This window comes from Zeugodacus cucurbitae, chromosome 2 (assembly GCF_028554725.1).
Source record: "Zeugodacus cucurbitae isolate PBARC_wt_2022May chromosome 2, idZeuCucr1.2, whole genome shotgun sequence".
NCBI lineage: Eukaryota > Metazoa > Arthropoda > Insecta > Diptera > Tephritidae > Zeugodacus > Zeugodacus cucurbitae.
Window position 1 is genome coordinate 48,986,319 of NC_071667.1, and position 26,605 is coordinate 49,012,923.

General features: G+C 34.7%; 1 protein-coding gene across 4 annotated transcripts; it reads right to left on the minus strand.

The window, feature by feature from the left end:
- LOC105215689 (uncharacterized) lies at positions 1-26,375 on the minus strand. 4 transcript variants are annotated; one of them, XM_054235997.1, is made up of 7 exons: positions 26,115-26,375; positions 19,738-20,133; positions 6,813-6,966; positions 3,315-3,523; positions 2,908-3,041; positions 2,407-2,680; positions 1-397 (listed from the first exon to the last, which is right to left on the minus strand). In XM_054235997.1, exons 2-7 carry the CDS (start codon positions 19,781-19,783, stop codon positions 309-311), a joined length of 906 nt encoding a protein of 301 aa, XP_054091972.1. In that variant the 5' UTR covers positions 19,784-20,133; positions 26,115-26,375; the 3' UTR covers positions 1-308. The 4 variants fall into 4 exon arrangements, with proteins under 4 accessions (XP_054091972.1, XP_011188037.2, XP_054091971.1 ...); XM_011189735.3 differs by having other exon boundaries at positions 19,738-20,097; positions 25,884-26,375; XM_054235996.1 differs by having other exon boundaries at positions 19,738-20,117; positions 25,884-26,375.
- Between the last annotated feature and the right edge of the window lie 230 nt (positions 26,376-26,605).

Here is a 26,605-nt window from a genome sequence, read left to right on the forward strand (position 1 = left end):
TTAGTTATATATGTATATTTCCGAGCGTCACTCCTTATTTGGTGATGTTTAATTTAAATTTATTTTATGTTTAGTAGTGTTTGTATTTTTTTAAGTTACCTTTCTTTTGTGATTTTTTTGTTGTATTTACATCATAATTGGTTACATCTAACTAACTAATGTGATATAGTGGACGCAGTCATGGCTACCCTCGTCGATGCTTGGCTCTGTTGCCACATTGCCGCAGTTGTTGTTTGCTTCGCCAATTCCATTTGCCGTCTCTTGGTGATTTTCTGTGGTTTGTTGCTTGGAAACATATCGCAGGCAGATCATAAAGTGGGCAACATGCTGCTGAACAGTAAACATATCACAAAGAAAATGGACAAATTTTTGCTGACCGAAATGTGTTGATGAATGACTGGAAAGAGTATAGTAAAAATTCAAATTTAATAGATTTAATTAAACTGGAGTTGATTGTGAAAAAATATTTGCAATTTATTTAATTTTGCTTAATGTCACAAGAGTAAATCATTTAATAGGAAACTATAGGAACAATACTTCAACACTTCAAGCGTGAAGTTGTATTTGGACATTGTCTATCTTTAGATAAGTTCAATCACTCTTTCTTGCTATCTACCAATGAAGCTCTTAGAGGCGTTTTTATGTATGTGGGGTACAAGAAATGGAACCATATGCTTTACGTGTACAACTTCATATCTATCGGACAATTGATACAAATTTTTTTGGGTCATACTAATACTTTTATTTTAAAAAAGAAAATTGATAAATAGGAATCTCAATAATTCCAACCCACCAATTCGCGGAAAACATTGCGCTGTAGAGCAAGTAAACAGAATTGCTAACGAACTTAGTACTGTTAAGCTATTTTTCTAGATTTGGCTCAGGCGTTCGATAAGGTCTGAGGTGAAGGCCTTTTATGGAAAATCAAAAACGTTTTATCTCACGTATTGCATAAAACTTTGGAGTCGGAGAAACAGGAAATTTAAAGTTAAAGTAGCAGATTTCATATCAGAACTCAGGGTAGTGTGCTAGGCCCAACTCTACATATACATAATATATACAGCAGACTTTTTAACAGCTAATAATACACTGGCATCCAGTTTTGCGGATGACACAGTTCTAGTAGGCATAACATATGCACCATCAGAGCATTATGAGTATTAAAGGAGCAGTTAACCTCGTCACGTTAAGAAACCTTAATAACGTTCCAGGACTTATGGATACGATACTATCTCTTTGGGGGTACAGAAACCCAATTATCTGATTCCTTTTCTTCGCCTGAGTAAGCGCTCAGGTGTCTCCGAAGATGCGACGAGTAGATTTCCAGTTTGTGCAGATGACACTAGGGTGTAGTGGTCAAAGTAGTTGTGTTAGCTTGTTTCTAGAAAGTGCAATTAATTGTTTGAATCTTTTCAGATTGTATCCTCCTTGAAAAAGATTGGAGTGACGAAGTCACTGTCTGTTGCACCCAGCAGCGGTTCCTATTTTCCCATTCCTCTTCTTGTAGACGGCTTCTAAGAATATACGGACCACCTGCTTATGAAGGACTCCGGCCCTACCGGCCTGATAGCCGTGGCGTTTTTTGCCAGTTGGTCCGCAAGTTCATTACCTTGTACCCAGATCATGTTCATGTTATACTGTTGTTGTTAGTAATCCTGTTAAGTTTACCAATGCAGTCCATAACCAGCCCCGAATCAGTTTCATAGGATGATATTGCCTGGAGAGCCGCTTGACTATCACTGAACTTGGAGTACTAGTTCCCCAAGTGAATGAAGTAACTTATCTTGGGATTCACCTGTAATATCCATAAAGATCTTGGTATCCGTATGATAAAGAAGGAGATAGAGGACAGTAGAATAAATATATATCTTAACTTCGTGAAAATTTGAACCTATTGGCTAAAATCTTGGCACACAAACACGCACTTTAGCTTATTTAGTCTTAAATAGATTTTAATTTATTTATTACGACCAGACGCAATTAATAAAGAAACATTTAAGAAAAAAATATTTGCTTGATATACCTTATATAATATCAATTCCAAAGTTCTTTGAAACAATGATACTCTGATATTGGGTAGATATTGGTATAGATTTTCTAAGCAGAGGGAAAACTTGAACCTGTGATTTCAAATTCTAATATTCATTTATCGTTGACTCTGTCATTATTTTGTTCAATATCTACATGTGAGTCCTAAAATTAAAGTTTTCTAAAATCACAAAAATAGCAGTTAACCTCTCCTCAATACTCATATACGTTAAGTGCATATATTCATTGTTCATTTATATACTCCACAATCAAATCATATCATTAAATCATGTCATATTTTTATATTGTCGCTTTCACAATTTATTTTCCTTCCGTTATAGCACTTTCACAATAGTCACTTTTATTTAAGATACTTACCGGGCGCAGCACCACTCCCCCCACTGCCGGCATGTATCAGCATCTGATTGTTCAAATTGTCGTAGTGTGTGATTGCAGCAGTCAATGAAGTTTCACGCTTCAGTTCCGGGAAATTTTCAATTTCCGCCACGCACTTCAGTTCCAGATTTTTTCCAGTATGATAGAAGCGTGGTCCGCTCAAATAAAAGCGCACCTGAAGCTTTTGGCGGCGCAGCACATAATCGTGTGCCGGAATGCTGGTGTCAATGCTGGGTTGTAGTTCGCCCAGCGACGCCTGTGTGGTGTGAAAGGGAGCGAGAACAAAGAGAAATAATAGAGAAACATCAATTTGTGACACCGCAATGATACAATTGGTTAATATGATGTGGAAATAGTACAATAATAGGGAAGTATTTCATAGCGTGCGGAATAAGAAAGAAAGCAAAAATCAAATCACCAATATACTTATAGTTCCGTTAAGTGTTAACATTTTACCAAGGAGACCTTTAAGTGCCCACTCACCTGTTCGCCATTGATGTACCATGTCAGTCGCGTCGGCAAACTCGAATAGTCCGAGGTGCAGGTGGCGCTGAGCAGTTCCTCCATGCGATACATTGAATTGAAGCTGTCGATCAGCGGGTCACTCTGAGGCAGCGCTGCGAATGCGTGCGAAAGAAATAAGCGAGAAGGTTACGAAAATTGAAAGTGGCATCGCATTGAATTGCAGTTCGTGCACAAGTGGAAATCGCACTAGTGCAACTGAAATTAAAAAAATAGAAAACGGTATCGCTAACAACGCGATGTTGCGTGATTTTTCGTGTTGATTTCGCTACTTATTTTCAATCGTTAGTTGTCGATACGATTTCTGTTTACTTTGGTGTGCGTTCCGTTTGTTACGATAGGTGCAAGGTATGGGTGTGGATTCTTACCTGCTACGGTCATATTGTCCCCCCTTGCCGCCAGCTTGAAGTGTGGCGCATCGCCGGATACCTCGCATTTGTATGTGCCCGTTGATTTGGCGCCGACTAAACTTAAATCCACCCGACACGTCGATTCGTTGCAGAAGTATTTTCCATCTTGCACCTGGATGCCAGCGACGGGGAATTTCATGTACACCGGATGCATCATTGGCGAGTATCTGCAAGTGCAAATGAAGAATTTTGTTCAGTGGAAAGAAATTTAAAGCGAAGTATGCAATGGGTGTGCATGGATACAGGTATTCAATTAAAGTGGACAGGTTCACATTAAAGAGGAATAGACTTGACGGGAGTATGCAACATATTGGCAGTCTGTATTAAATCAACATCGATAGCAATAGCAACTCTTCGTGTTGAACCACAATAAATCCCAAGTTCATTATAGACTGATTAGATCTACAATATTTGATAATTACGAATAATTCATGAAGCTGAAATATACAGAACTGGGTAAACTTTAGCCTTATTTTTTATACTCTCTTAACTAATTACCTTATAACTTAACTTCAAGAACAAAAATTTTATTAAATTTTAGTAATTTTTAGGACCAGATCACATTATCAATAGGAAAAGTTGTCCGCTTAAGATATTCACGCAATGAATTGTCAAAGACCCTGAGTTCTTATTCATATGTTTGGATAACGTATAGTCATATTTTTACAACTTTTAGATTACGGGTTTTACATTAGAATTCTTTATTTTTATTATACAAAATCTTTTTTCGATATATTCATTGATCGAATGTTGGTGGGAAATGGTAAATCACCTACTCTCTCAGCTCTGAGTTAAAATGTAATTGTAACTATGCAGTTTTCGACAAAAATATTTCAATATGAAATTATTGAATCGATTTTGTCGAATCAAATTGTTATTGGAAAACTCGTATTTAAATACATTTTCTTAAATACTCTGTAATGTAGAAATATGTGCTGAGAGAATAACCAAGCAGAATATTTATAAAGTGCATATTTACATTTGAGAATTTGCACATTTATTTGCGATGAAGTGCAAAAATCGGCACGTAATCAAAACCCTCAAATAAGGACGAAGTAAATAAATCGAATTCCCAGTTATTACTACGCCTTTCCAGTTCATTTCTAATATTTCACGAAATTCATAACTCGTATATGATACGATATGATAGGATATGTATATAATTATGTTTGCAGTAACTATATTTCAGAAATGTATGTATGTTTGCAGATGAATTTGTATGTACTAGTTCCCGCACATTGAAATATAACCGAGATGTCTTGTATCATTCACATGAAGTTACATGTGCGATATATGTTTGTAGTATAGATGATTGTGCATTCAAATTTAGTTTCTCAAATTGCTAATGAGAAATGTCTGATCCAATGGTTACTTCGGTCTGTTTTTGATGTGGCTGTGCCAAATTGCAAATATAAAGTGCTCCAACAGCAATTTATATCGTCCTGAATCTTGTGTAATAATCACGAATTAGATCACAGGCACACCGTAATGACTAACAAAGGTCAAAAGAATCGAGTTTGACAAAAGTACGATTAAATTAGAAGAACTTAAATAGTAGAAGAACTGGAGATTACGAAAGAAGAACAGGAGAGTAAGAGTAAATTGTGTTTGACTGTTACAAAAACTATGAAAGATATTTGATAATATACTAGGCATAAAATTTCATTGTGGATAGTGAAATATATGTATATATTTCCCCATAAATCCTAGATGTAACATTTTGTCTCATATAAAAATATGTGGAGCATGAGTAATCCGTTCATTATACGTGGTTATACGTTCAAATATAGTGGCTGATATTTCTTCACCGTAGGTATATCGGAACAAAGTTGCTCGATTTTAGCCATTTTAGGTAATAAGGTAAATTAAAAGAATAACAATTTATTTGTACATATTAAGATAACACACTTTACTTTAGATTATCTTAGAGATTTACCTACATTTGCGTAAAAGATGGGTCACAAGCCCAGAGGACCTCATGTTCGGTATCTTGAGCCTTAAAAACTTCTGGCGCATTTTAGACGGGCGATGTCACACTATAAATGCAGTATTTGTGCAACGTTTTTTTCCGATATCTTCACAAAAGATTTATAGAATGTCAAGTAAACGATTCAAACTTGCGGAATATTGGAAGTAGGCGTGGTTGTGAACCGATTTTAAACTGTTCCATTGGGATGTCAAAAAATATTATGAACCACATTTTGTTGAAATTGGTCGAGTGATTCTTGGGATATGGCTTTTGACCCATAAGTGGGTGGAGCCACGCCCATATTCCTTTATTTATAACAATATGAGTCCAGCCCTTCCGTACCATCTGTACAATAAAATGTTGGATGTCTGGTGTTTTCCCTTAAATTACCCTAAGGCACTGAATTCTTCATATTCGATATCCGGGCATCGAAAAGTTATAGTCCAATTTAAATTTTTTTGTTCACAAGTTATCATCTGATACTGATCACATACACTAGTTGTGTAAAGTTTTATTACACTCTCTTCATTGGTTCATTATGTATATATTATTAAGTTGCATGAAATGGAATTCAAAATTGACGCCACGTCTATTTTCCACTATGTAAAAAAATCTGAGTACAGGCTTTCTTCCGCAATTTCTTCTGCAAAATTTAGGGTTTCTATTGTTAATCTTTGGTGAGTTAATGCACTTTTAGTAATTTTTAACATAACTTTTGTATGGGAGGTGGGCGTGGTTATTACCCGATATCGACTATTTTCGTGGTGTATGATGGGGTACGTAAGGGAAACGACTGCAGAAAGTTTGGTTTGCGAGATATATATAAAAACCTATTTGGGGGCGTGGCCCCGCCCCCTTCCCCAAAAAACATGATCCAAATATGACCCTTCCTAGTGCGATCCTTTGCACCAAATTTTAATTTTTTAACTTTATTTATAGCTGTTTTCGATTTACGCCATTTTGTGGTCGTGGCAGTGGGCCGATATCACCCATCTTCGAAAGCAATTCTCTCACGGTCCCAAGAAATATTTGTACCAAGTTTCGTCAAGATATCTTAATTTTACTCAAGTTACAGCTTGCACAGGCGGACAGACAGACATCCGGATTTGAACTTTACTCGTCACCCTGATCACTTTGGTATATATGAGTCTATATCTAACTCTTCTAGTTTTAGGTGTTACAAACAACCGTTATCTGAACAAAACTATAATACTCTCTTAGCAACTTTTGTTACGAGAGTATAAAAATGTGGTGCAAATCACGACAGAAGCTGCCTGTTGGTGTGCTCGTATATGGGCGCTAACAAAGAAGGCTCGCAATTTAACAGATTACTGTCATTTTTGGTTACGTATACGACATGGTTGGCAGCAGCAAGAATAAAAATGCAGCAGTAAATCATTATTTTTTTGCAATGTATTGTTTATGCTTTAAATATTTTTATTTAAATTTTTTGCTTGCCAATGTGAGCAGATGTGTCACTCGCTTACCTGAAAAATTCCATTTTATCCTTATACCATTTTACGGAATTCAACGTATGTCCGCTCATATCATAACTGCAGGATAACGTGACATTATCGCGAAAATCAACAATTTCCGGAACATTGATGTCAGTAACAAAGAGACAGGAAATTCGATGAAAATCTGAAAGATAATATGTAAACAAAAATCCACAATGAAATAAAATAAAGAAATTTACATTTCAAGTATGACCACGTGTGTGTGCGTACAAATATACAGAATATACAGATGTGTTTGCAATAATATTTATGTATTATAAACAAGAAAAGTATAACTCTTAATACAACTAAAGGTTTGGGTAAAATTTAATAAATCAAAATATATTTTATATTCATTTTAGGTTGTACGAAAAAGAAATTGCCATACAAGTTGAGCATCACACTGACTTCCAACCTGTTTCTCGTTGAAATTCTTAAATTGCCGTTTTTATGTATGAGCAGTTCAATGCCCAATACCGTACACAATGAATTTATTCCCTCATAAAAGCTAAAAATAATAAAATATTCAAAATTTTGCAATTTCTTTAAAATATTTTAACAATGAAGCAAAAGACAGAATTTTTATTTTCAAATCAAAAAATTAAAAAGTACACAAAAAGCACAACAGCTGGATTGGATGCTGTAGCTGCTAGCTACATTTTGCATTCAGAGTTAAAAATAATTAAATATTAGCAACTGTACCATTCATTTTGTCATGTACTGTAAAATGAGTGTGTATGCAAAGGATTATTTTAAGTATTGAAACGCTTAAATTGATGCACAAACATATATGCATATGTGGGTGTGATATTTTCTCGAAAAGTTTTCAAGTAAAATGGCAAAACATCATGCAATTGCCTACGTGCTTATGTTAATAAATACGTGTACATATGTACACTCGTAGGTCCATTGTGTATTTGCAGAAGCACTTGTAGGTGTTGTAAAGTTGTGCAAAAGCAAATAACTGTCGTAAAATCAATTTGCATTTTTTACATGGAATAAATAAAGTGCACTTTATAGGCCAACGTGTGGGCCGCTCCGAATTTACGGCATACATTTCATTTTACTTTACTGGTTTCTGGTTATCAATAAATTGCGTGAGAAAAATACTTTAAAGCTGTTAAGTTAATACAGTCATTGGAACTGGCATTTTATATGAAAAATTATTTTACAGTGGTATGCTTTTACACAACTACATTTGAAATGAATTTTAAATAAATTTAAATAAAATTCAAGAGCAAAACTATTCAAAGTTTACTACCTTTTAACTAAACCACAGAAGCATTGTGTATCAATTAACAAAGTGTGAGTTAACTTTAAGAAATGGAAACAATAGCAAGGTTCTACTTTCAAAAACTATAGAACAAACAATGCTATGTAAAGCAGAGAAAATATATAGATGCAGAGAAAATAAGAAGAAGAGAAGACTCCACATTGAATGTTATCTGCACTAAATTAAATCTTTATACACTTCCTAAAAATTTTTTTTTTTGATAGAGCTATGCAGCTACCGTGCTTAATACTACCTATTTTTGAAGAAGGCTTATCGAAAAAACATCATATAGAAAAAACTGTATCATTATTTATTTTATTTTTTTTTTTTTTTTTTTATTACATTTACATTGTACTATATTTATTTTCATCTAGATAAGGTCATAAGTTGTCATGATTCTAAAACGATACGTCAAACCCTTTTTTTCACATGAACTTTGTAACCTTGAAACGATCTTCCTTCTCCATATCATCCATTGACATAGCTTGATCTGAGGGAGTAAAGATATGGACATGTTGATTCAAAAATGCAGAAGTGCTATAGAGTATCCCATGACAATCTAATATTCATAACAGGAACTGATTGGGATTAAACTGCCAAGAACTGTCAACTCGGCATGAGTCCTTAAATTTGTGAGATATTCGAGGAGAAAAAGAAAAGATTTCCTAGTGTGATGATTAAGGTTTGTTGCGTGGTGTGTTTGATGATGTATTGTGAATACAGTTGGTGGGTGGTATGGTGAGTAGTAGTGTATGTTGCGTGCGATGCGTAGTCAGTATTGTATGGATGTCGTGCGATCACTTATCATAGGTCATACGAACAGATATACAGTTGAACTTCCCTAACCCTAATCACCATAATCCACCAAAAACCTTCGAGTTAGGAAGGCTTCCGAGTTACGGAAGTTAATTTGTATGAAATTTCACTTCTATTGCCAATTCAATCGTTCGAGTTATGGAGAACTTCGAGTTATAGAAGTGCGAGTTATTGAAGTACAACTGTATATAGATGATGCTATATTTCTAAACGACGGGAAAGTAGTAACATTATCTCCAAGTAAATACTTTATAAATATACCTCTGAAAATACCTACAGCTAATCATGCAAAGTTGTTTATACTTTTTTCATATAGTTTGAATGCTAAACAGGGATATTTCGTATTAAACTCGAAAAACATTTTTGACTATAACTACCAGTGTTTTTATAATAACTAAAGGGTGATTTTTTAAGAGCTTGATAACTTTAAAAAAAAAAAAAACGCATAAAATTCATCGGTTCTTTATTTGAAACGTTAGATTGGTTCATGACATTTACTTTTTGAAGATAATTTCATTTAAATGTTGACCGCGGTTGCGTCTTAGGTGGTCCATTCGGAAAGTCCAATTTTGGGCAACTTTTTCGAGCATTTCGGCCGGAATAGCCCGAATTTCTTCGGAAATGTTGTCTTCCAAAGCTGGAATAGTTGCTGGCTTATTTCTGTAGACTTTAGACTTGACGTAGCCCCACAAAAAATAGTCTAAAGGCGTTAAATCGCATGATCTTGGTGGCCAACTTACGGGTCCATTTCTTGAGATGAATTGTTCTCCGAAGTTTTCCCTCAAAATGGCCATAGAATCGCGAGCTGTGTGGCATGTAGCGCCATCTTGTTGAAACCACATGTCAACCAAGTTCAGTTCTTCCATTTTTGGCAACAAAAAGTTTGTTAGCATCGAACGATAGCGATCGCCATTCACCGTAACGTTGCGTCCAACAGCATCTTTGAAAAAATACGGTCCAATGATTCCACCAGCGTACAAACCACACCAAACAGTGCATTTTTCGGGATGCATGGGCAGTTCTTGAACGGCTTCTGGTTGCTCTTCACCCCAAATGCGGCAATTTTGCTTATTTACGTAGCCATTCAACCAGAAATGAGCCTCATCGCTGAACAAAATTTGTCGATAAAAAAGCGGAACACCGAACACTGATTTTGGTAATAAAATTCAATGATTTGCAAGCGTTGCTCGTTAGTAAGTCTATTCATGATGAAATGTCAAAGCATACTGAGCATCTTTCTCTTTGACACCATGTCTGAAATCCCACGTGATCTGTCAAATACTAATGCATGAAAATCCTAACCTCAAAAAAATCACCCGTTATGTAAGTGTAACTCTGTGATTTATTCATACCAAGGTTTGACAGATTTGAAAGTGGATAGGTGTGGATAGAGAGAATTAGACTCGTTATTATAAGAGTACATATATCTGACACTAAAGGGAAAGTCAGTGAATTCAAAAGTTGTTTAACACTAGAATTACGGACTGAAATCCGACATTTTGACGGGTATGTTAAAATATGATTTTTTTGTAAATTATATACATATAAATAACTATGAATTTTTATTCACTATTATTGCAATACATTTTATATATGTAAACTCCGCATCGGCTGTAGGCTAATTATTAAAAACTACTGTTTCTATGTTAAGAATTTTTAAGCGGTAAATCGCAAACCCCTCAAATTGACGGGTTCCGTAAATCTAGTGTGTGATGTATAATAATTTGTTCAATAAAGGTAACATTTTACTTAAAGTAATAAAAACTTTAAAAACTTTTCATTAAAACTATTGTACAACATTTTTTGTTATTTTGTGTCTTTACCACAAGAAGATTTTCAAATTATTTTCATTCTAACTACATGTTATACATTTAAAAGTATTAGTGTGACCCAGGAAACGTGCTTCAAGTATCAAACATACTATAAATATTTCAAAATCTAATGTAAAATGCAAATAAGAAGTGATAAAGGAGAAAAATTTTGAACATTGCAAAACAAAAAAAAAAAAATTAAATAGAAAATACAAAATCAGAACTACATGAGCAGTTGTAAATAAAATAAGGAAAAATAAAGGAAATAATTTTTTTAAATTTTAAATATCAAATAGTGTATGCGCATACATATCATTCCAAAAAAACAACAAAATAAATGAACTTTCGGAATAATGTCTCTCTGTCCTCTCGGCAACGTACGCACGTTTCCAGCAAGTAACAAAACGCTGCACAGAAACGTGAGCGTGACACGAATGTCAGCAAGTGATGAAATGCTTCGGATAAGCAAAACTTCTATAGTAGAGCACACATGCACACCAGATAATACACTATGCATGCACTAACACGCTGGCACGCTGCCTGCTAAGGCAATAAATTGTTGTTATTTCGGATAGATAGAAGTGCATATACATACATATATTTTGGGTCACCGCATATTTATTTGCATAGATAAGGAAGATAATAAAGACGAAACGAGCAAGCCCTACCGCAAGCGCAGAACAAACACGAACACAAGCAAATAAACTGCATGTGCATGGGACAGCATAACGTTGCAGGTGTTTCTCTTACTAAACGAGTTTCTGTGTATGTGTGTGTGTGTGCGAAAGTTAAACATCAGTAGTTGTGCATAAATAATGAAATATATATTTTGCTCTAGCTCTGTCACATGCAGTTAACATTGTACCAGGTTGGACATTTTCTGACTTAAATGGAAAAAATTATGAAATGCCTTCTGCAGATCTTTTGAAAGCCCCAATTTAGAAAAAAAAATCAACCAAAAGTACTTAGATTTGCCTCAGCAATTTTTTGCAGTGTGTCAAAATCCATTTGATTTCCTACCGGTTGCTTCATACAATTTTTGACTGGCATACTTTAGCAATTTAAATAAAATATACACGAGGCAGGAAAATTTTAACTTTTTATATACACAAACCAAACATATTTTCCACTGACTCTTGCATGGTTCCTGCACTAAATAATTATTCTTTTTTGGTTAAATTGGATAAGGACATGCATATATATATTAATATGTGTACAAAAAATATGTGTATGTGTTGTTACTTGTTATGATTGGGTCATCGTTGACATTGCAACATTTAGTTTTTTGACATATGCTATGCTACATATGTATGTTTTATTCTTGCCATAGTCATCGTTGTTAGATTTTCTAAATTTTCCATTGATGGAAAATTGAGATTTTAATACTTGATGGAAAAATTGTGTCACATTTACACGTATATATATTGCGTACGGTATACCGAGTGTGGCATGCATCGGTTTCTTTGATAAATATAAAATGTGGAAATTCAATTTCATTTGCATGTGAAAGTTTTATGGCTAAATTTTGTCTTCTAAAACAAATATTAAATATTTACATTTAATATCGGTAATATTGTTTTTGTTAATTGAAGACATTTTAGCATTGAGGTTATGGTTTCTTTTGCGGAAGATATGTAAGATAATCTTTCTGAAGATATACGATAAGATATATATCAGATTTTGTTCTAATTCTTTTTTCTAAATTTCTTGCCATGATATGGTGAACTTTTCGATTTTGGAAGATAATTATCATTAAGATCTAAGTGTCTATATGTAAAAATATACATACATCGTACGTGTGTAAGAACAGACTTCTTGTCACATATTAGTAACTTTCTGAGTAGATAAATAAATTAAGCTTATTTCTTAATTGCTCTGTTAACTTTAATAAAGATGCGTCACTTTGGAGCCCTTCTGAGATTTTAAATTCAGACTACGTAGACGTGTGAATCGAATGGGTTCGAAATAGATGGCAAACTGGCTTCCGGTATTTTATACGTGGCACAATCCGATAGCATAAATTATACCGCTAGATTATTGCCACGATCTTAGCAGGTAATTATCTAAAATATATTTTGGTGGAAATAGTTCTATAATCTGTGTAAAAAAAACATCCGGCCAACCAATTTTTATAAAACAATGTAGTTTCTAACAAACCTTACCGCTGGTGGGGGGCAATGATAGACTTGCATTGAGTGAGAATTTAATTCATTCTCAAATGTTAAAACTAGCTTTATCAAATATTTCTTACCGCTGGTGGGGGAAAATAAGTGATAGTCTAGCCTTATTGAGAAATTCTTTCATTCTAGTTTTATTTTGGTTTTTTACTTACTTATATACAAATTTTAGAATTATCTTAAGAACTAATTATATGTGTATGTGTGTATGTCTATATGTATATTTTATATGTTGCACGATAAGGGGTTCTTTCAAATGCACACACGCAATTGACCCAATGTATTTTTATAACCAATAGGTTATCTTGTGCATACATATAAATATGTTTATTTATTAGTAGTTGAGTGCATGCGTGTTGCATATAGATGCATGCGTGCCTCATATAAATGTATGTGTGTTGCATGTATGCGTGCAACATATAATGTATGTTTGTTGCATATTAATGCATATATGTTTATGTGTTTATTTATGTATACAAATTTATGTTTTATATGTAGCTCCTCGGATTTGCTAAGGCATAAAAGAATGCATGTTCAATGATATTTGAACAATCTGTTCAAAGGAAAATAAAATGAAATATCTTGAAATGTTAATAAACACAAATTAAATCGATGGAACTGCATATCCATAACCCGATATGTCATGTTATTTTTGTTCCGCCTGAACAACTTTACAAATTGTTCAACAGCATTACGAAAATTCACTTTCTGTAAATAATGTGTTTCACTTTTGGTCAACATAATCGACCTACTGTTACTATTCGCAATACTATCACCCATCTCGAGACCCAGCATTCATCATTGGATAATATTCGACCGCAAAGACCACGTCTAGCACGCAATAAAGAAAATATAGCAACCGTACCTGAGAGTGTACGCGAAAAACGTGGAGACGACTCTCCTTCGTCGGCACCGTTCGCAATCGGACTGACGTATGGAACGACTTGGCGCATTTTATGTCAAGATCTTAAAGCGTAGAAATCGCAAAATTCAGCTTGCGCAAGAACAGTAGGCGCTCGACCCCCCCAAGCGACATCGCATCGCTCTATGGGCTATGGTTTCAACAAGATCCGACGTTTTGGACCAAATTCTGTTCAGCGATGATACCCATTTGTGGCTCAATGGGTATGTAAACAAGCAAATTGCTACATTTATGAAGAAGAGCGACCTGAAGAGTTTGTGGTTTGTGGGCCAGTGGAATATTTCATACTCCACGTTTCTTCAAAAATGATACCGTGATTTTCGTGACATGATAGCCGACTACTTGTTGTTTGAAAGTGAAGCTCGTGATCTCAGCCACGTGTGGATTCAACAAGACGGCACCACTTCCCACACCTCGCATCAATGAATGAATTTATTAAGCGAACGCTTCGGTGAGCAGATAATTTCACGTTTTGGGCCGGTCGATTGGTCACTAAGATTGTGTATTATCACACAGTTACACTTTTTCCCATGGGGATATATAAAGTCTAAAGTCTATGCGGACATCACGCGTGTCCTTCGTCAGTTACCAGTCGAAATGTTCGAACGAGTCATCGAAAATTGGACTCAAGAGATGGACCATCGCAGAGAGTTTTTTTAGTGGATTGATCGGAGCTCAGAGGGAAAATAGTGGCTCCCCTACAGCAGACCGCCAATAATGGTCTGGAGCTCGACGGAAGTACGCTTAAGGTTAGTCAAATAATATCTGAACTCTTTATCAAGCATATTCACGGAGGAATCATTGGAAATTGCAAAGCCAATAAGCTTGCAAAAGAGGACATCCCAAGCACAATTTCATCGGATTGGAAACGATATGCAGGCCTCGTGTGAGCTGGGCTGTAAGATCTTCCTGATGCGAAGTGGAGCGTTGCCAAAGCAGTTTGGAGAAAGCAGAGGCAGAATCATTGAGGTGGCAGAATCATTCGCCAGTCTAAGATTAAAACATCTAGCCCTTTGGCGAATTATCGGGCATTAATATTAGTCGTTTTAAGTCCTCCATGGCAAGCTCTACGCGCTTTGTAGATACGTGAGTGTCTTTTTGATCCATTTTTAGGGGTTTTTATGGCATTACTTTCATAGGTGTTCTAATGGATTCTTTCAAGATCTTGGGCGCAAGAATCTAACCTAGTATACATTTTATTTTCTTTGATTACTAACACACAGTTTAATGCTGCAATACTTATGTTGTTTGGCTAAGTCAGTGGATAATTTGATCGGGCAAAGTACTCGTACAAAGTACAAAATCGTCTCCCAAACCCGATGAGAATTTGAGATTCTCAAACTAAACGCTTTTGTGCACCCTTAGTATTTATTAACACTTTTGTCGGGTATTTACCTAAAAGACTTCTACGAATATAGTTATTAATATATAGCATGAGTAATGATATAATGAAAACCCATAAGTGAAATGTGAGTGTGTACGTGAGAAGTGTACACTATAGGCGTGTAAGTGACAGGTTCAAAAACTTTCGCTATAAATTCCGACTACGAATACATGGAATACATATGTGTATATACAATCAGAAGCACAAATACACAGGCAACTAGCTACAAGGTCACGTTTCGTTGCAAAGTAATGTTTCCATCTTTCTGTTACTCGTCTCTATGTGCTACACACATGTGCCTGTCTGCTTGTACAGTTGACATTTTTCATATAATTTAAATTACGAAATTTATGCTTTTCTTTTTAGTCGTTTTCCTTTGCGATGGATGAGTTTTCATTATAGTGGCGCTTTTTTTGTAGAAAACCTTGTTTTTGTACTAGGAAATGGGAGTTTTATTTGAGACACATCTACATATCTACATTTCCGACGCTGCAGCAAAATAGTTTAAAGTTTGCATTACTGCTCTTCATCTATGAAAAACGAAATAATTTAATTCGCTGCCGCTCCGCTATAACTTGTGTGCGCCTGTGTGCTTGTCGGCGCGCATGTGCTGGCGTTGGCAAACTTTCGCCAAAGTCATTATGGCATTTTGCATAGTTTTCGCTTGTTGTTGGCTGTTGCTCGGCTGCCGTACTGCCAGACCGGCTGAATGCCGGAGTTCTTCCGTTCGCAGCGCCAGCAGTGGCCAAGATGCATTACTTCGTGTGCGGCGGGGAAAAGTGGCAGCGGTGGTTGCGTACGAGTTGGTGGGGGAGTGCAGCGTTTAAATTCATTTCCATTGCTCCAACTTTAACAACTTTTCCTGCGCTAGCGTTTCATAAGATTTTTTACGCTGTGCTCTTCGCTTTCGTGCCCCAGTTTTTCTTCGGCGCTGCTGTTTTTCACTGCCAACTGCCAGTTAGTGTCCTCAACGCCGTTGGCAGCATTCCTAATTACGATCGTTTTAAACGCAATTTAACTTTAAACTCTACTTAGACATAATATCGAACCGGCGAAGTTGTACACTGTCGTCGCGGCAGCAGCAGCTGTATGCGCAGCTAAAGAGCTGCAAGAAATCGAGTTGCATTAAAGTTATAGCAACTGTAACTATATAAGTTTGCGAACAACAATTGACGAAGTACTAAATGATATTTCCATTGATTTTTCGCCATTTTGAAGATTTATTTCTGCGAAGTTGTCGCCGCCTGCATTTTCAGCACATCGATTTAAACTTTTTATTCACACAAGTTATTCACAACTCTGGTAATTCATTATTTATTGTGGTTACAAAGTGTCATTACAATAACAATAGCAGCAAATTATCACATTAGTTAGTGAGTTAAGTCCATTTGGAATTGTAAATTGCTAAAAGCAGACCCGCAGTAAATTTACGATTATTGAAGCGTTCGATAAGTTGTCTTTTGGCAAAATTTTATTTTAATATACCACTCTAAATCAGGCAGCGTTGTTTTGTCTATATCGTCTGCAGATAGTGCGGAAATGTCACTGAGCTTTATTGTGCGTCTTTAGTCATACATCTGAGTAAAGTGGTTCATAGCACTGCACTAATAGTACTGCCATATAGTACTTCCTTTTTGGCCGATTTACTGAAGTTCTTATCTTTGTCTCAAAAATTATAAAATTTCGAGATAGAAAAAGTTAATCCAATGAGTTATCTGCCAAATGATAATGTAGTATTTCAGTCAATCAGTTTATTGATGGATTATTAAAATATAGATACTGATTTCGAGAAAGGATGATATCATTTGTGGAGCTCTTCGAGATCATTTTTTGCTCAACGAGTGAATAGAGAATTTGGGAGACACTGAAACATATAGATAGGACCCTTCAATTTTTGCCTTTGCTGGCAGATTTACAGGCTGCTCATCGCTTAACCAAACGGCCTTTTTATACTCTCGCAACAAAGTTGCTAAGAAAATATTATAGTTTTGTTCACATAACGGTTGTTTGTAACACCCAAAACTAAACGAGTTAGATATAGGGTTATATATAAAAAGTGATCAGGGTGAAGAGTGGAGTTCAAATCCGAATGTCTGTCTGTCCGTCCGTCCATCTGTGCAAGCTGTAACTTGAGTAAAAATTAAGATAACGCTATGGTTTTTTGTACATATCTTGTAAACTACTTAACTACATCAACCAAACTTTTCCATACAAAGGCTATGTTGAAAACTACTAAAAAACTATATACCAGAACAGTAAGACAAAACGCTAGAAACCTTAAATTTCATTATAAGGGCTCCACCCAAATTGGTATACAAATTATTAAGTGGGTGTGGCTCCGCCCACTTATGAGTCAAAAACCATATCTCCGAAACTATTCCACCAATATCAATGAAACTTATTTCGTAATATTTTCCTTGCATCCAATAATATGTTATGAAAATAATCTAAATCGATTCACAACCACGCCAACTTCCTATATACCAGAACTTTGAAGTCGATCTAAATACCTCGGGGCTTCGAACCTAATATTAGGGTTTTCAATTTTCAATGGATTTTATACCATATACTTATATGACGAATCTGTGGGTCAAATTGTGTATTATATAATTTCAATAAAATTATAAAATGTTCGGTCACCATCGAACTTAGCCCTTCCTTACTTGTTAGTTCTGTTATCTATCGTCCAATATGATCATATGATATTGTGATTTTGCCTAAGTTTCAAGCTATTAGTTGATTCTTTGGTTACTGGATTTCTATGAAAACCTCATTAAGTCTATTTCTCACTCAGACCCACTAAATTACTGTTGCTCTTTCGATAAAACCAGCTGGACTAGCGCTCTTCCAATATTGTGGTAAAGGTATCAATACTGTTAACGCAAATTGGTATTGATTTGAATATTTTGAGTTAAATTTGTTTCTTCGTTCAAAGGCAGATATTTTAATTTAACCACAAACAGCTCATTTGACTTAAAAGGCGATTAACTTTAAGGTTCGCTAGGAATTCTATTAATTGGTAAATGCTCAATTTTGTCGATTTTCACAAAATACTCTGGCATAATTTGTTAGAATTATTGATGTGGAGTTTACAAAAGATAAAACGCTTTCCATTATAAAGTAAAACTTTCCAATGTTACAATTGACATATCGACAAATATTTTGCTTTTATTGCATCAACTATACGTGGATATGCATGTATCACTGTGATGTTTTCGTAGATTATGTTCATTGTAAGCGCAATAAATGAATATTGTTTTCTCTTAAACGTTGACAAATGACCATGTTGGTGAAGTTTTCTTTCTAGTTATATACATCTGTAACATGAGTATAAATTCATTGAAAGTATTCCGTTGCTATTCCTTATTTTGTGCACTAGATTTCATAATAGTATTCACAGTTACTACAGGCACAATGGCGTATACGTAACATTTTACAAACCTCCTTCTAGTACTATAAGTTTTACTAAAAGTTTCTATTTTGTACTAAGCTATTCGTTATGATTTAATATATAATATGTGCTCTAATTAATTGATATTCATTGATACTGATTTTGATCAACTAAACTTTTTTGCTAATCCTTAAAAACAATAATCCACTATATTGATTTTGTGACCCTTATAATGCATACTACATTCGCTAGATACTAATTTAACATTGAAAGCCCAAAAGTTTTAACTACCCTAATTAAAAGTACATTATGTCCTTTTTGGAAAATCGTAAGCTTTAAAATAGTGAATTTAGGGCACTAAAAGTGGCATAAATGGAAGAGTTCAAATGACTTTATATATATTAATAATTTGAATAGTATTTACTACTACTCCTACTCTTTACTATGAATCTACTTTAACAATCAAAAATAAAACAACAACGTCAAATGAGTAAAATTTGTGTAAAATGCTTGAAAAGGTATTAGCTTACAAATCAACGAGATTCAAAAAATTAATGAATACTTCAGAACAGAATAGAAAACCAAATTCTCCAGTTCGCTCTCATGGCCTATGAATTTTATTTTTCGTATACACTTTACCCTTATCTTGATTGCCATTCTTTATGTACTACAAGGTACATACATATGTGTGTGTGTAGCTTTGGAATTATAAAAAACAAAGAAGCTTGCATTGTTTTACTGATTATCCTCACTTTACTGCTTTTATTTCTTTTATTTATTTATACTTTTTGTTTACGACTAAGATTACACAAAGCAACAACAAAAAATACGCTTCGTTGAAGTGCTCGCGCGCACAATCTCACTAAAACCCCATAAAATATCCTCAGTAATCCCAAGGACATTGCTACATAAATCCGAATCATAAGAATTTCAACAGCACAACAGTGAATGAAATAGCAAAAAAGCAAAAAGAATCTGTACTAAATTGGTATTGAAAGAGGCAATAAAGTAAGAATGCCAAAAATTTCAAATGTTATTGCATTACATTTGTGTTTAATTAAAAATGACAGAGGCAACAAAAAAAATGAGACGGTATCAACAAAAAATACGGAGTGTAATTGTGTACAAAAGCAGCGACTTACCCGCGATTAGCAGAATGAAGCAGTACAGGAGCTGCTCGATATTCATGCTGAGGCCGTAACACTGCCAGCCGTTGTGGGGGCCAAGCACGGGAGAGTTGAGGGAATTTTAAATTATTCAGATGAAGTTTTTACCAGTTTGGTTTGCATCCACGATTAATATACAATTTTGCTTTAGGTGGGCACTCACTGGTGAGTTACAATTTGGTTGCAATTAAGTATGTCTTTACTTATTAGTTCTCATACATATTTATTAATTTATTTTGCATTAACACTTATTTATTTTTTATTATTTGTTTAGCGTTCTTTAGAGCTAGTTATCGAATTTATTCATTTGCTGTTTTTGGCTTCAGTTCAGATATTCTATATGTAAAAAACCATCGCTTTCCAATGACAAAACTTTTAAAAAATGTTTAATAATATTTATCCATGGTTTGAAAGCCGTTGCACATAGAAATCATAATAATATGCTAGAGAATATAATAGTAAATCTATCTAAATAGTATTCTTCTCAATAGCATTTATATAAGAAAAATAATCCACTACTCTATCCATAGCACTTGTCTCGGCATTCATTATTAATACAATTATAATCTTTAAAATTTTTAAATCATTTGTCCAAGTGTCTTTTATTTATTCGATCTCTTCAATTCTTACTATGCCCCAACGCTAAAAAGGAGAATTCAAAATGCTTCTATATAAACCAAATGTCATCCTTAGCTTTTATTTCTAAATGAGAGTTATTAGGTCTACAACTTTGCTTCCGCCGTTTTTTTTTTTTTTTTGGAAATTTAAGGCTTTTTTGGTATAAAAACGGTTACAAAAATGTGGTTCAAAATATTGGCCGTAGCTAGCTACTAATTTCGATCATCTTTCTGGCAGCATGTGTATTCCGTGCCAATGTCGAGAATTCGGCTCAAAAAGTGACATTTTGACAGTTGAGAATAAGTTTGGGATGCAAACAGAGCTCTACAAATATTTTGTTGGGTTAATGTTGACACAAATGTCCAAGATCGATATAAAACGATTTAATCGACCAGTGCTTGACCCTAGAGACATCTTCTTATTATCTTAACTACAGTTGAGACTTATTTGACGTTTCTTTGTGTGTGGAGCATAGAGCCCAAAGGCAAATATACAAGGTGTCATATATATATTATCGGTCTGTAAACATTAAGTATTGTTGAAAAAAAAGCAAGATATATCCATAAAAGCAAAGCGTTTAATAAATAATGTTTAATTTAATCCAAGTGTTGACGTTAAAAATTTTAGGTCAGTAAGTGCCACCTCTATTTAGCATCAGACGTTCGAGGGTTTGTTTTCTGAAACTGAATGGTTTGTTTCAAGGTATTAACCTCTTGCTGATAGGCATAATTATACAATATCCACTACTATTTGATTTTGAACTAAAACAGAGATCGAATGATGGGTTTGGTTCAAACAGCCACAAATTGGACATGTCAAGCCTTTTTGTGTATCTCGTATGGATTTTATGTTTCTCCAATGAAAAAAAAAATCTAATTAGTCCGCAAATAATGAAATTAATTTGACGATATGAGTGCCCCGCATTTATAAGGCAATATACGATAGCTTTTGATATAAGATATGAACTCGGGGTTACCAAACCAAACATTTTGTATAAACTTTTTCGAGCATTCGAGCAATCATTGGAAGTTTTATAACTGCATTACTTGAATCAATACATAATTCGCAGTATAATCCGAAAATGTTGACTGATCTTCATGATTGTTTTGAAAAATAATAATAATATCAAGTAATGAATTCTTACTTTCAAAACATTTAAACAAATTAATCATTATTACACATTGACCTGGTTTAAGGTCTAAAACTCGTTGCTGATTGATATAACTTTCAAATAAATATTTAAAACCTAAGGCCTAATAAGTAATCAAAGTATCCCCATATACTATAAATTGGAGGACCCGAGATATTTATCTGGCAAATGTTAATGCTCTAAATATATATTTACATAAATTCAGAGTGCTGCACTGCCTCCTTGTTTTTCCTAAGGAAATTTGGTATAAATACTGATATTTTATTACTTATGAAATCAAATGCTTCATTTGATAAAAATTACTTTATTGAAGTATTGTATGTACGATAGTTTTACCATGAAAAATAAGATCTAATATACACGCGTAATCTTAGATTATGCCATTAGTCTTTGTTAGACTATTTTGTACGATGGACTTTGTCATTGTTACCGGTAGTGTTTTCAGGCAAGAATCCACTGTTATTGTCAGAAATTATAAATAATTGTTCTAGCTTAAATGCAAATTAATGTGTGCGAACAATTATTTCAACGGAAATGATTACAATATGTTTGCATTTTGCGTATCTACAGTGAGATTTTTGCCATCAAGTATGCCACCTAGTAAGCTGTGCTACTCGTTTCCGTGTCTATTTGTAATCCTGCGAAATTTTCCACTTCCTGAAACGCACATACATACATTCTAGCTAATTTTCTCTCAAGCATAGCAGCTGTCGTTAGACGGCATCCGCTCGTTCGATGGCTTCGTATGTAAATAAACAATTTACATAAGATTACATGGCCTTGAGCGCAGATTAGTTATTGTTATTTTTATCTGGATCGTGTAAGTGTAAGGGGTTGTATATATTTGCATTTCAATATACACTCTCGTGTGTCTGGCTTGTATTATCATAACCATTCTACAAATAATTTTCATTAAACATTCCACTTTCTTTGCAGCCTACCTGAATTTTTTACATTCTGAATTTATTGCTATGCTAATATGGCAATAATACTTCGGCATAAAACTCCATATCTGCAAAACAACTGTGTTTCATAATTATTTTTTTATTCCTCAAAGTGTACAACTTTTATTAAGCACGTTTTTTATTAGGTAGATATTATTATAATATTTCATTTCAATAACCTTGCCCATTTCAAAAGGGCTATTGTTGTTTCGAAGACTTTCGTGTGCTTTTCCTGGGAGCATTCTACAAGTGGTAGTTCTACGAAAACATAATTTTTGGAATCGTTCACAGTTTCTGGGAGCCGGTTGAAAATATCTAAAAGTCAAATTGCATTGAATTTCAAGCAAAACTTGAAGCCTATGTATGTTAGGTTAAGTTAGGTTCTATGGCTGGTACCCGAGATACGGAAATCATTCATTGAAAGTAAAGCACATGTCATATGTTAAAACAGATAGGTGCTGAAGAATGATATCTTGTATTTAACTTATTTCTTTACTTTATATACCTTCAAACCATGATAAATTTACACTACAGTACCTGGCCATCGAATTACGAACAATTACGAATTACAAAAAAAACTACGGTTACAATAATTGTCAGCCGATAACTATAAAGTAGGCAAGCTTATTCGAATATTATACCGTTAATTATACAGTAAAAATATAGGCACAGGATGCCACCCACGTTGTAATTTTGTAACTTTCACCATGAATTAAAAACATTGTCAAAAAAATTCGTTCGTAATTCGATGGCCAGCAGCTGTATGTATATGTAACTAGTGATATAGAGCAATTTGGTCGACCACAAATAAATTTAATTAAATTGTCAATAACCACGCCCACTTCCGAATATTTAATATTTATATTTCTAATTGGTACCCAATGATGATTTGGAAGTTTATCGACTATCAGTTTAGGGTTGGTTTGAATCTTTGCTACACATCATTTCAACAAACATAAATAAAAACAAGTAAGGAAGGGCTAAGTTCAGGTGTAACCGAACATTTTATACTCTCGCAATTTATTTATTTAACTTTATTTGTATTATATAATACACAATTTGACCCACATATTCTTCATATATATGGTATAAAGTCCATTGAAAGTTGGAAACCATAATATTAGGTTAGAAGCACCGAGGTCCTCGTGTTCGATATATGGGGCCTTAAAAACCTATGGTCCGATTTCGGCGATTTTTAGAATGGGGCTGCCACACTATTAACATAGTATTTGTGCAAAGTTCTGCACCGATATCTTCACTAGTACTTACTTTATATATTGTAAAGTAAACGATTCAGATTGTCTTCAAAGTTCTGGTATATAGGAAGTAGCCATGGTTGTGAAGCGATTTGGCCTATTTTTACAACATATCATTGGGATGTAAGGAAACTATTAAATACCAAGTTTCATTGAAATCGGTCGAGTAGTTCCTGAGATATGGTTTTTGACCCATAAGTGGGCGACGCCACGCCCATTTTCCATTTTGTTAAAAAATCTGAGTATTGCTTCCATCTGCCATTTCTCATGTGAAATTTAGTGTTTCTGACGTTTTTGGTTAGTGAGTTAACCCACTTTTAGTAATTTTCAACCTAACCTTTATATGGGAAGGGGGCATGGTTATTATCCGATTTCTGTCATTTTTGGACTGTATTAGGAAGTGGCTAAAAAAACGACTGCAGAAAGTTTGGTTTATATAGCTCTATTGGTTTGCGAGATATGTATAAAAAAAACTTAGTGGGCTACGCCCACTTCCCCAAAAAAATTACATCCACATATGCCCCTTCATAGGGCGATTCTTCATACCAAATTTTATTTCCATAGCTTTATTTATGGCTTAGTTATGGCACTTTATGTGTTTTTGGTTTTTGCCATTTTGTGGGTGTGGCAGTGGTCCGATTTTGCTCATTTTCGAAAGCAACCTTCCTATGGTGCCTAGAAATAAGTGTGCCAAGTTTCATCAAGATATCTTAATTATTACTCAAGTTACAGCTTGCACAGACGGACGGACGGACTGACAGACAGACATTCGGATTTGAACTCCACTCTTCACCCTGATCACTTTAGTATATATAACCCTATATCTAACTCGTTTAGTTTTGGGTGTTACAAACAACCATTATGTGAACAAAACTATAATACTCTCTTTAGCAAGATTTGTTGCGAGAGTATAAAAATAAAATTTAGTATTTGTATTATGTGAACATTTTAATATGGCAAAGAACCTTTTTATTCGATATGTAAATTATTGATTGCTCCAAAACATCTCTTGTAAAATTTAATATCTACATACAGCGCAAAAACTCAGGATGTCAGTATGAGATACAAGAAAATTGTATTTGAGTTATCTTTTTCTATTAGGTTCCTCCAAGGCTCTTGTGTACGAATTTCTAAATTAAGCCAACTTGAATGATCTTGCTTTCGATATTTCCTATATTTGATGAATATTTGAACGTAACCACACAAGAAAATATTGATAAGGTCAATAAAATCAATTCATTATATACTAACATTTGAACATATTTATGTTGTGTGCATTCTTTACCTTACCCCTTTCTATTATATATGTTATAATAGTTTCCCATTTTAAAGAATTTAAATTCTCAGTTTTGCCAACTATCTCCTCTAAATTAAATTTCCTTATATCTATGCACTAAAGCTCGCTACGAACTTCTTAAAACTTTTTAATGGAAAAAAATTTGAAATAATTTTGCAATTTTAGTAAATATTACTGCCAACTTTTAACTATCTTACCATTGTCTTAATTATTAATATTTATTTAAATTCGTGGTTAGAACGCATAGTGCTTTTAGAACTTGAATTTTGTTTTCACTGCTTGCCAACTGTAATGTAAGCTCTCTGCTTTTCCCTTAACGCGCACACTTAGAATGCTTTTAAACTAATTATCCCTTTTTATACTGTCTACTTTACTAACTTTGCTCCGACTACTTTCCTCCCAACTCAACCTGCAGTGGGTACGGAAGGTTTGGCAACGAATTCTAACTATTTTCCTTACTGTGAGTACAAATAGTTTTTATGCCTTAACGTCGCCGAGTCTTGTAGAGCTGTTTGTTGTTTTTGTCTACCGTAAGTGTGTGCGAGCTTGTTGTCTGCTGCTAACTGCAGCACGACAAACGCAAATAGTCATACACATTACCAACTACAAAAACAACACTAACACAAATTACTTCAGCAGCAGTGCAAGAGCAGCACTCACTGGAAGTGGTCTGTGCGCTACACATAACATAGATGATGTGCTCTATGCTGTCTCGTTAATGGGAACGCAACACGCTCACAGCAAGAAAATAACGGCTTTTACATGCCTTTGTTTATACCATCAGCGGTCATGAGCATGCATTGATGATAGTACAACAATAACACGCTTAAAAAATAATAACTGTGATTTTCATTTACGTTTATCTCCAGGAGGATTGCGTGCTTTTAGGCGTCGAAGCACTTTGATAATAGTTTACTTTGTTTTACATTCGCCCTTGATTGCCGAAACGCACAGCATACCGATAAATTTTCCACATCCAATTGACCTTTGACACTTGGTGATTTATTGTCTGTTGTGAATATTTACGCACGCACTCGAACACACGCACACATACACAGCGCTAAAGCGATACGTTTACATGTGCTTACACATTGTTCACTACACTTTAATATTTTTGAATGGCGACGGCGAATACACAGTGGCCAGCGCAGCGATAACACTGCATTTTCACATTAGTCGTGTATTTTCATGAAATTTTCGATTTTTCGTCGTCGTGTATTTTTATGAAATTTTCGATTTTTTAACTACAAGTGGTAATATTATTTTATCCTTTTGCATTTTCACTTATATCTCGCCCTTTTTTTGGCATTCACACACAGTCTCCGTCTTCGTTTACTACACTGTTTCAAGTTTATAAACTGACTGAAGTGTCAAATGTGCTGAGTAGCTGCTCCAGCTGTCCTGATTGAGCAGCCTATTTGGATATTGGCCACCGCAGTTGGCCTTCGTTTCATCTCGTCGTGTATCTTGCACGTATTCGCCAACGTTCGTCAGTCTGGTGGCTGTCAGCCTTTGGTCTCAGCTGATGCTGCGTTCGGGTTTTCGTCCGGATGCTGAGCGTTGGCGCTCGTGAGTTTGT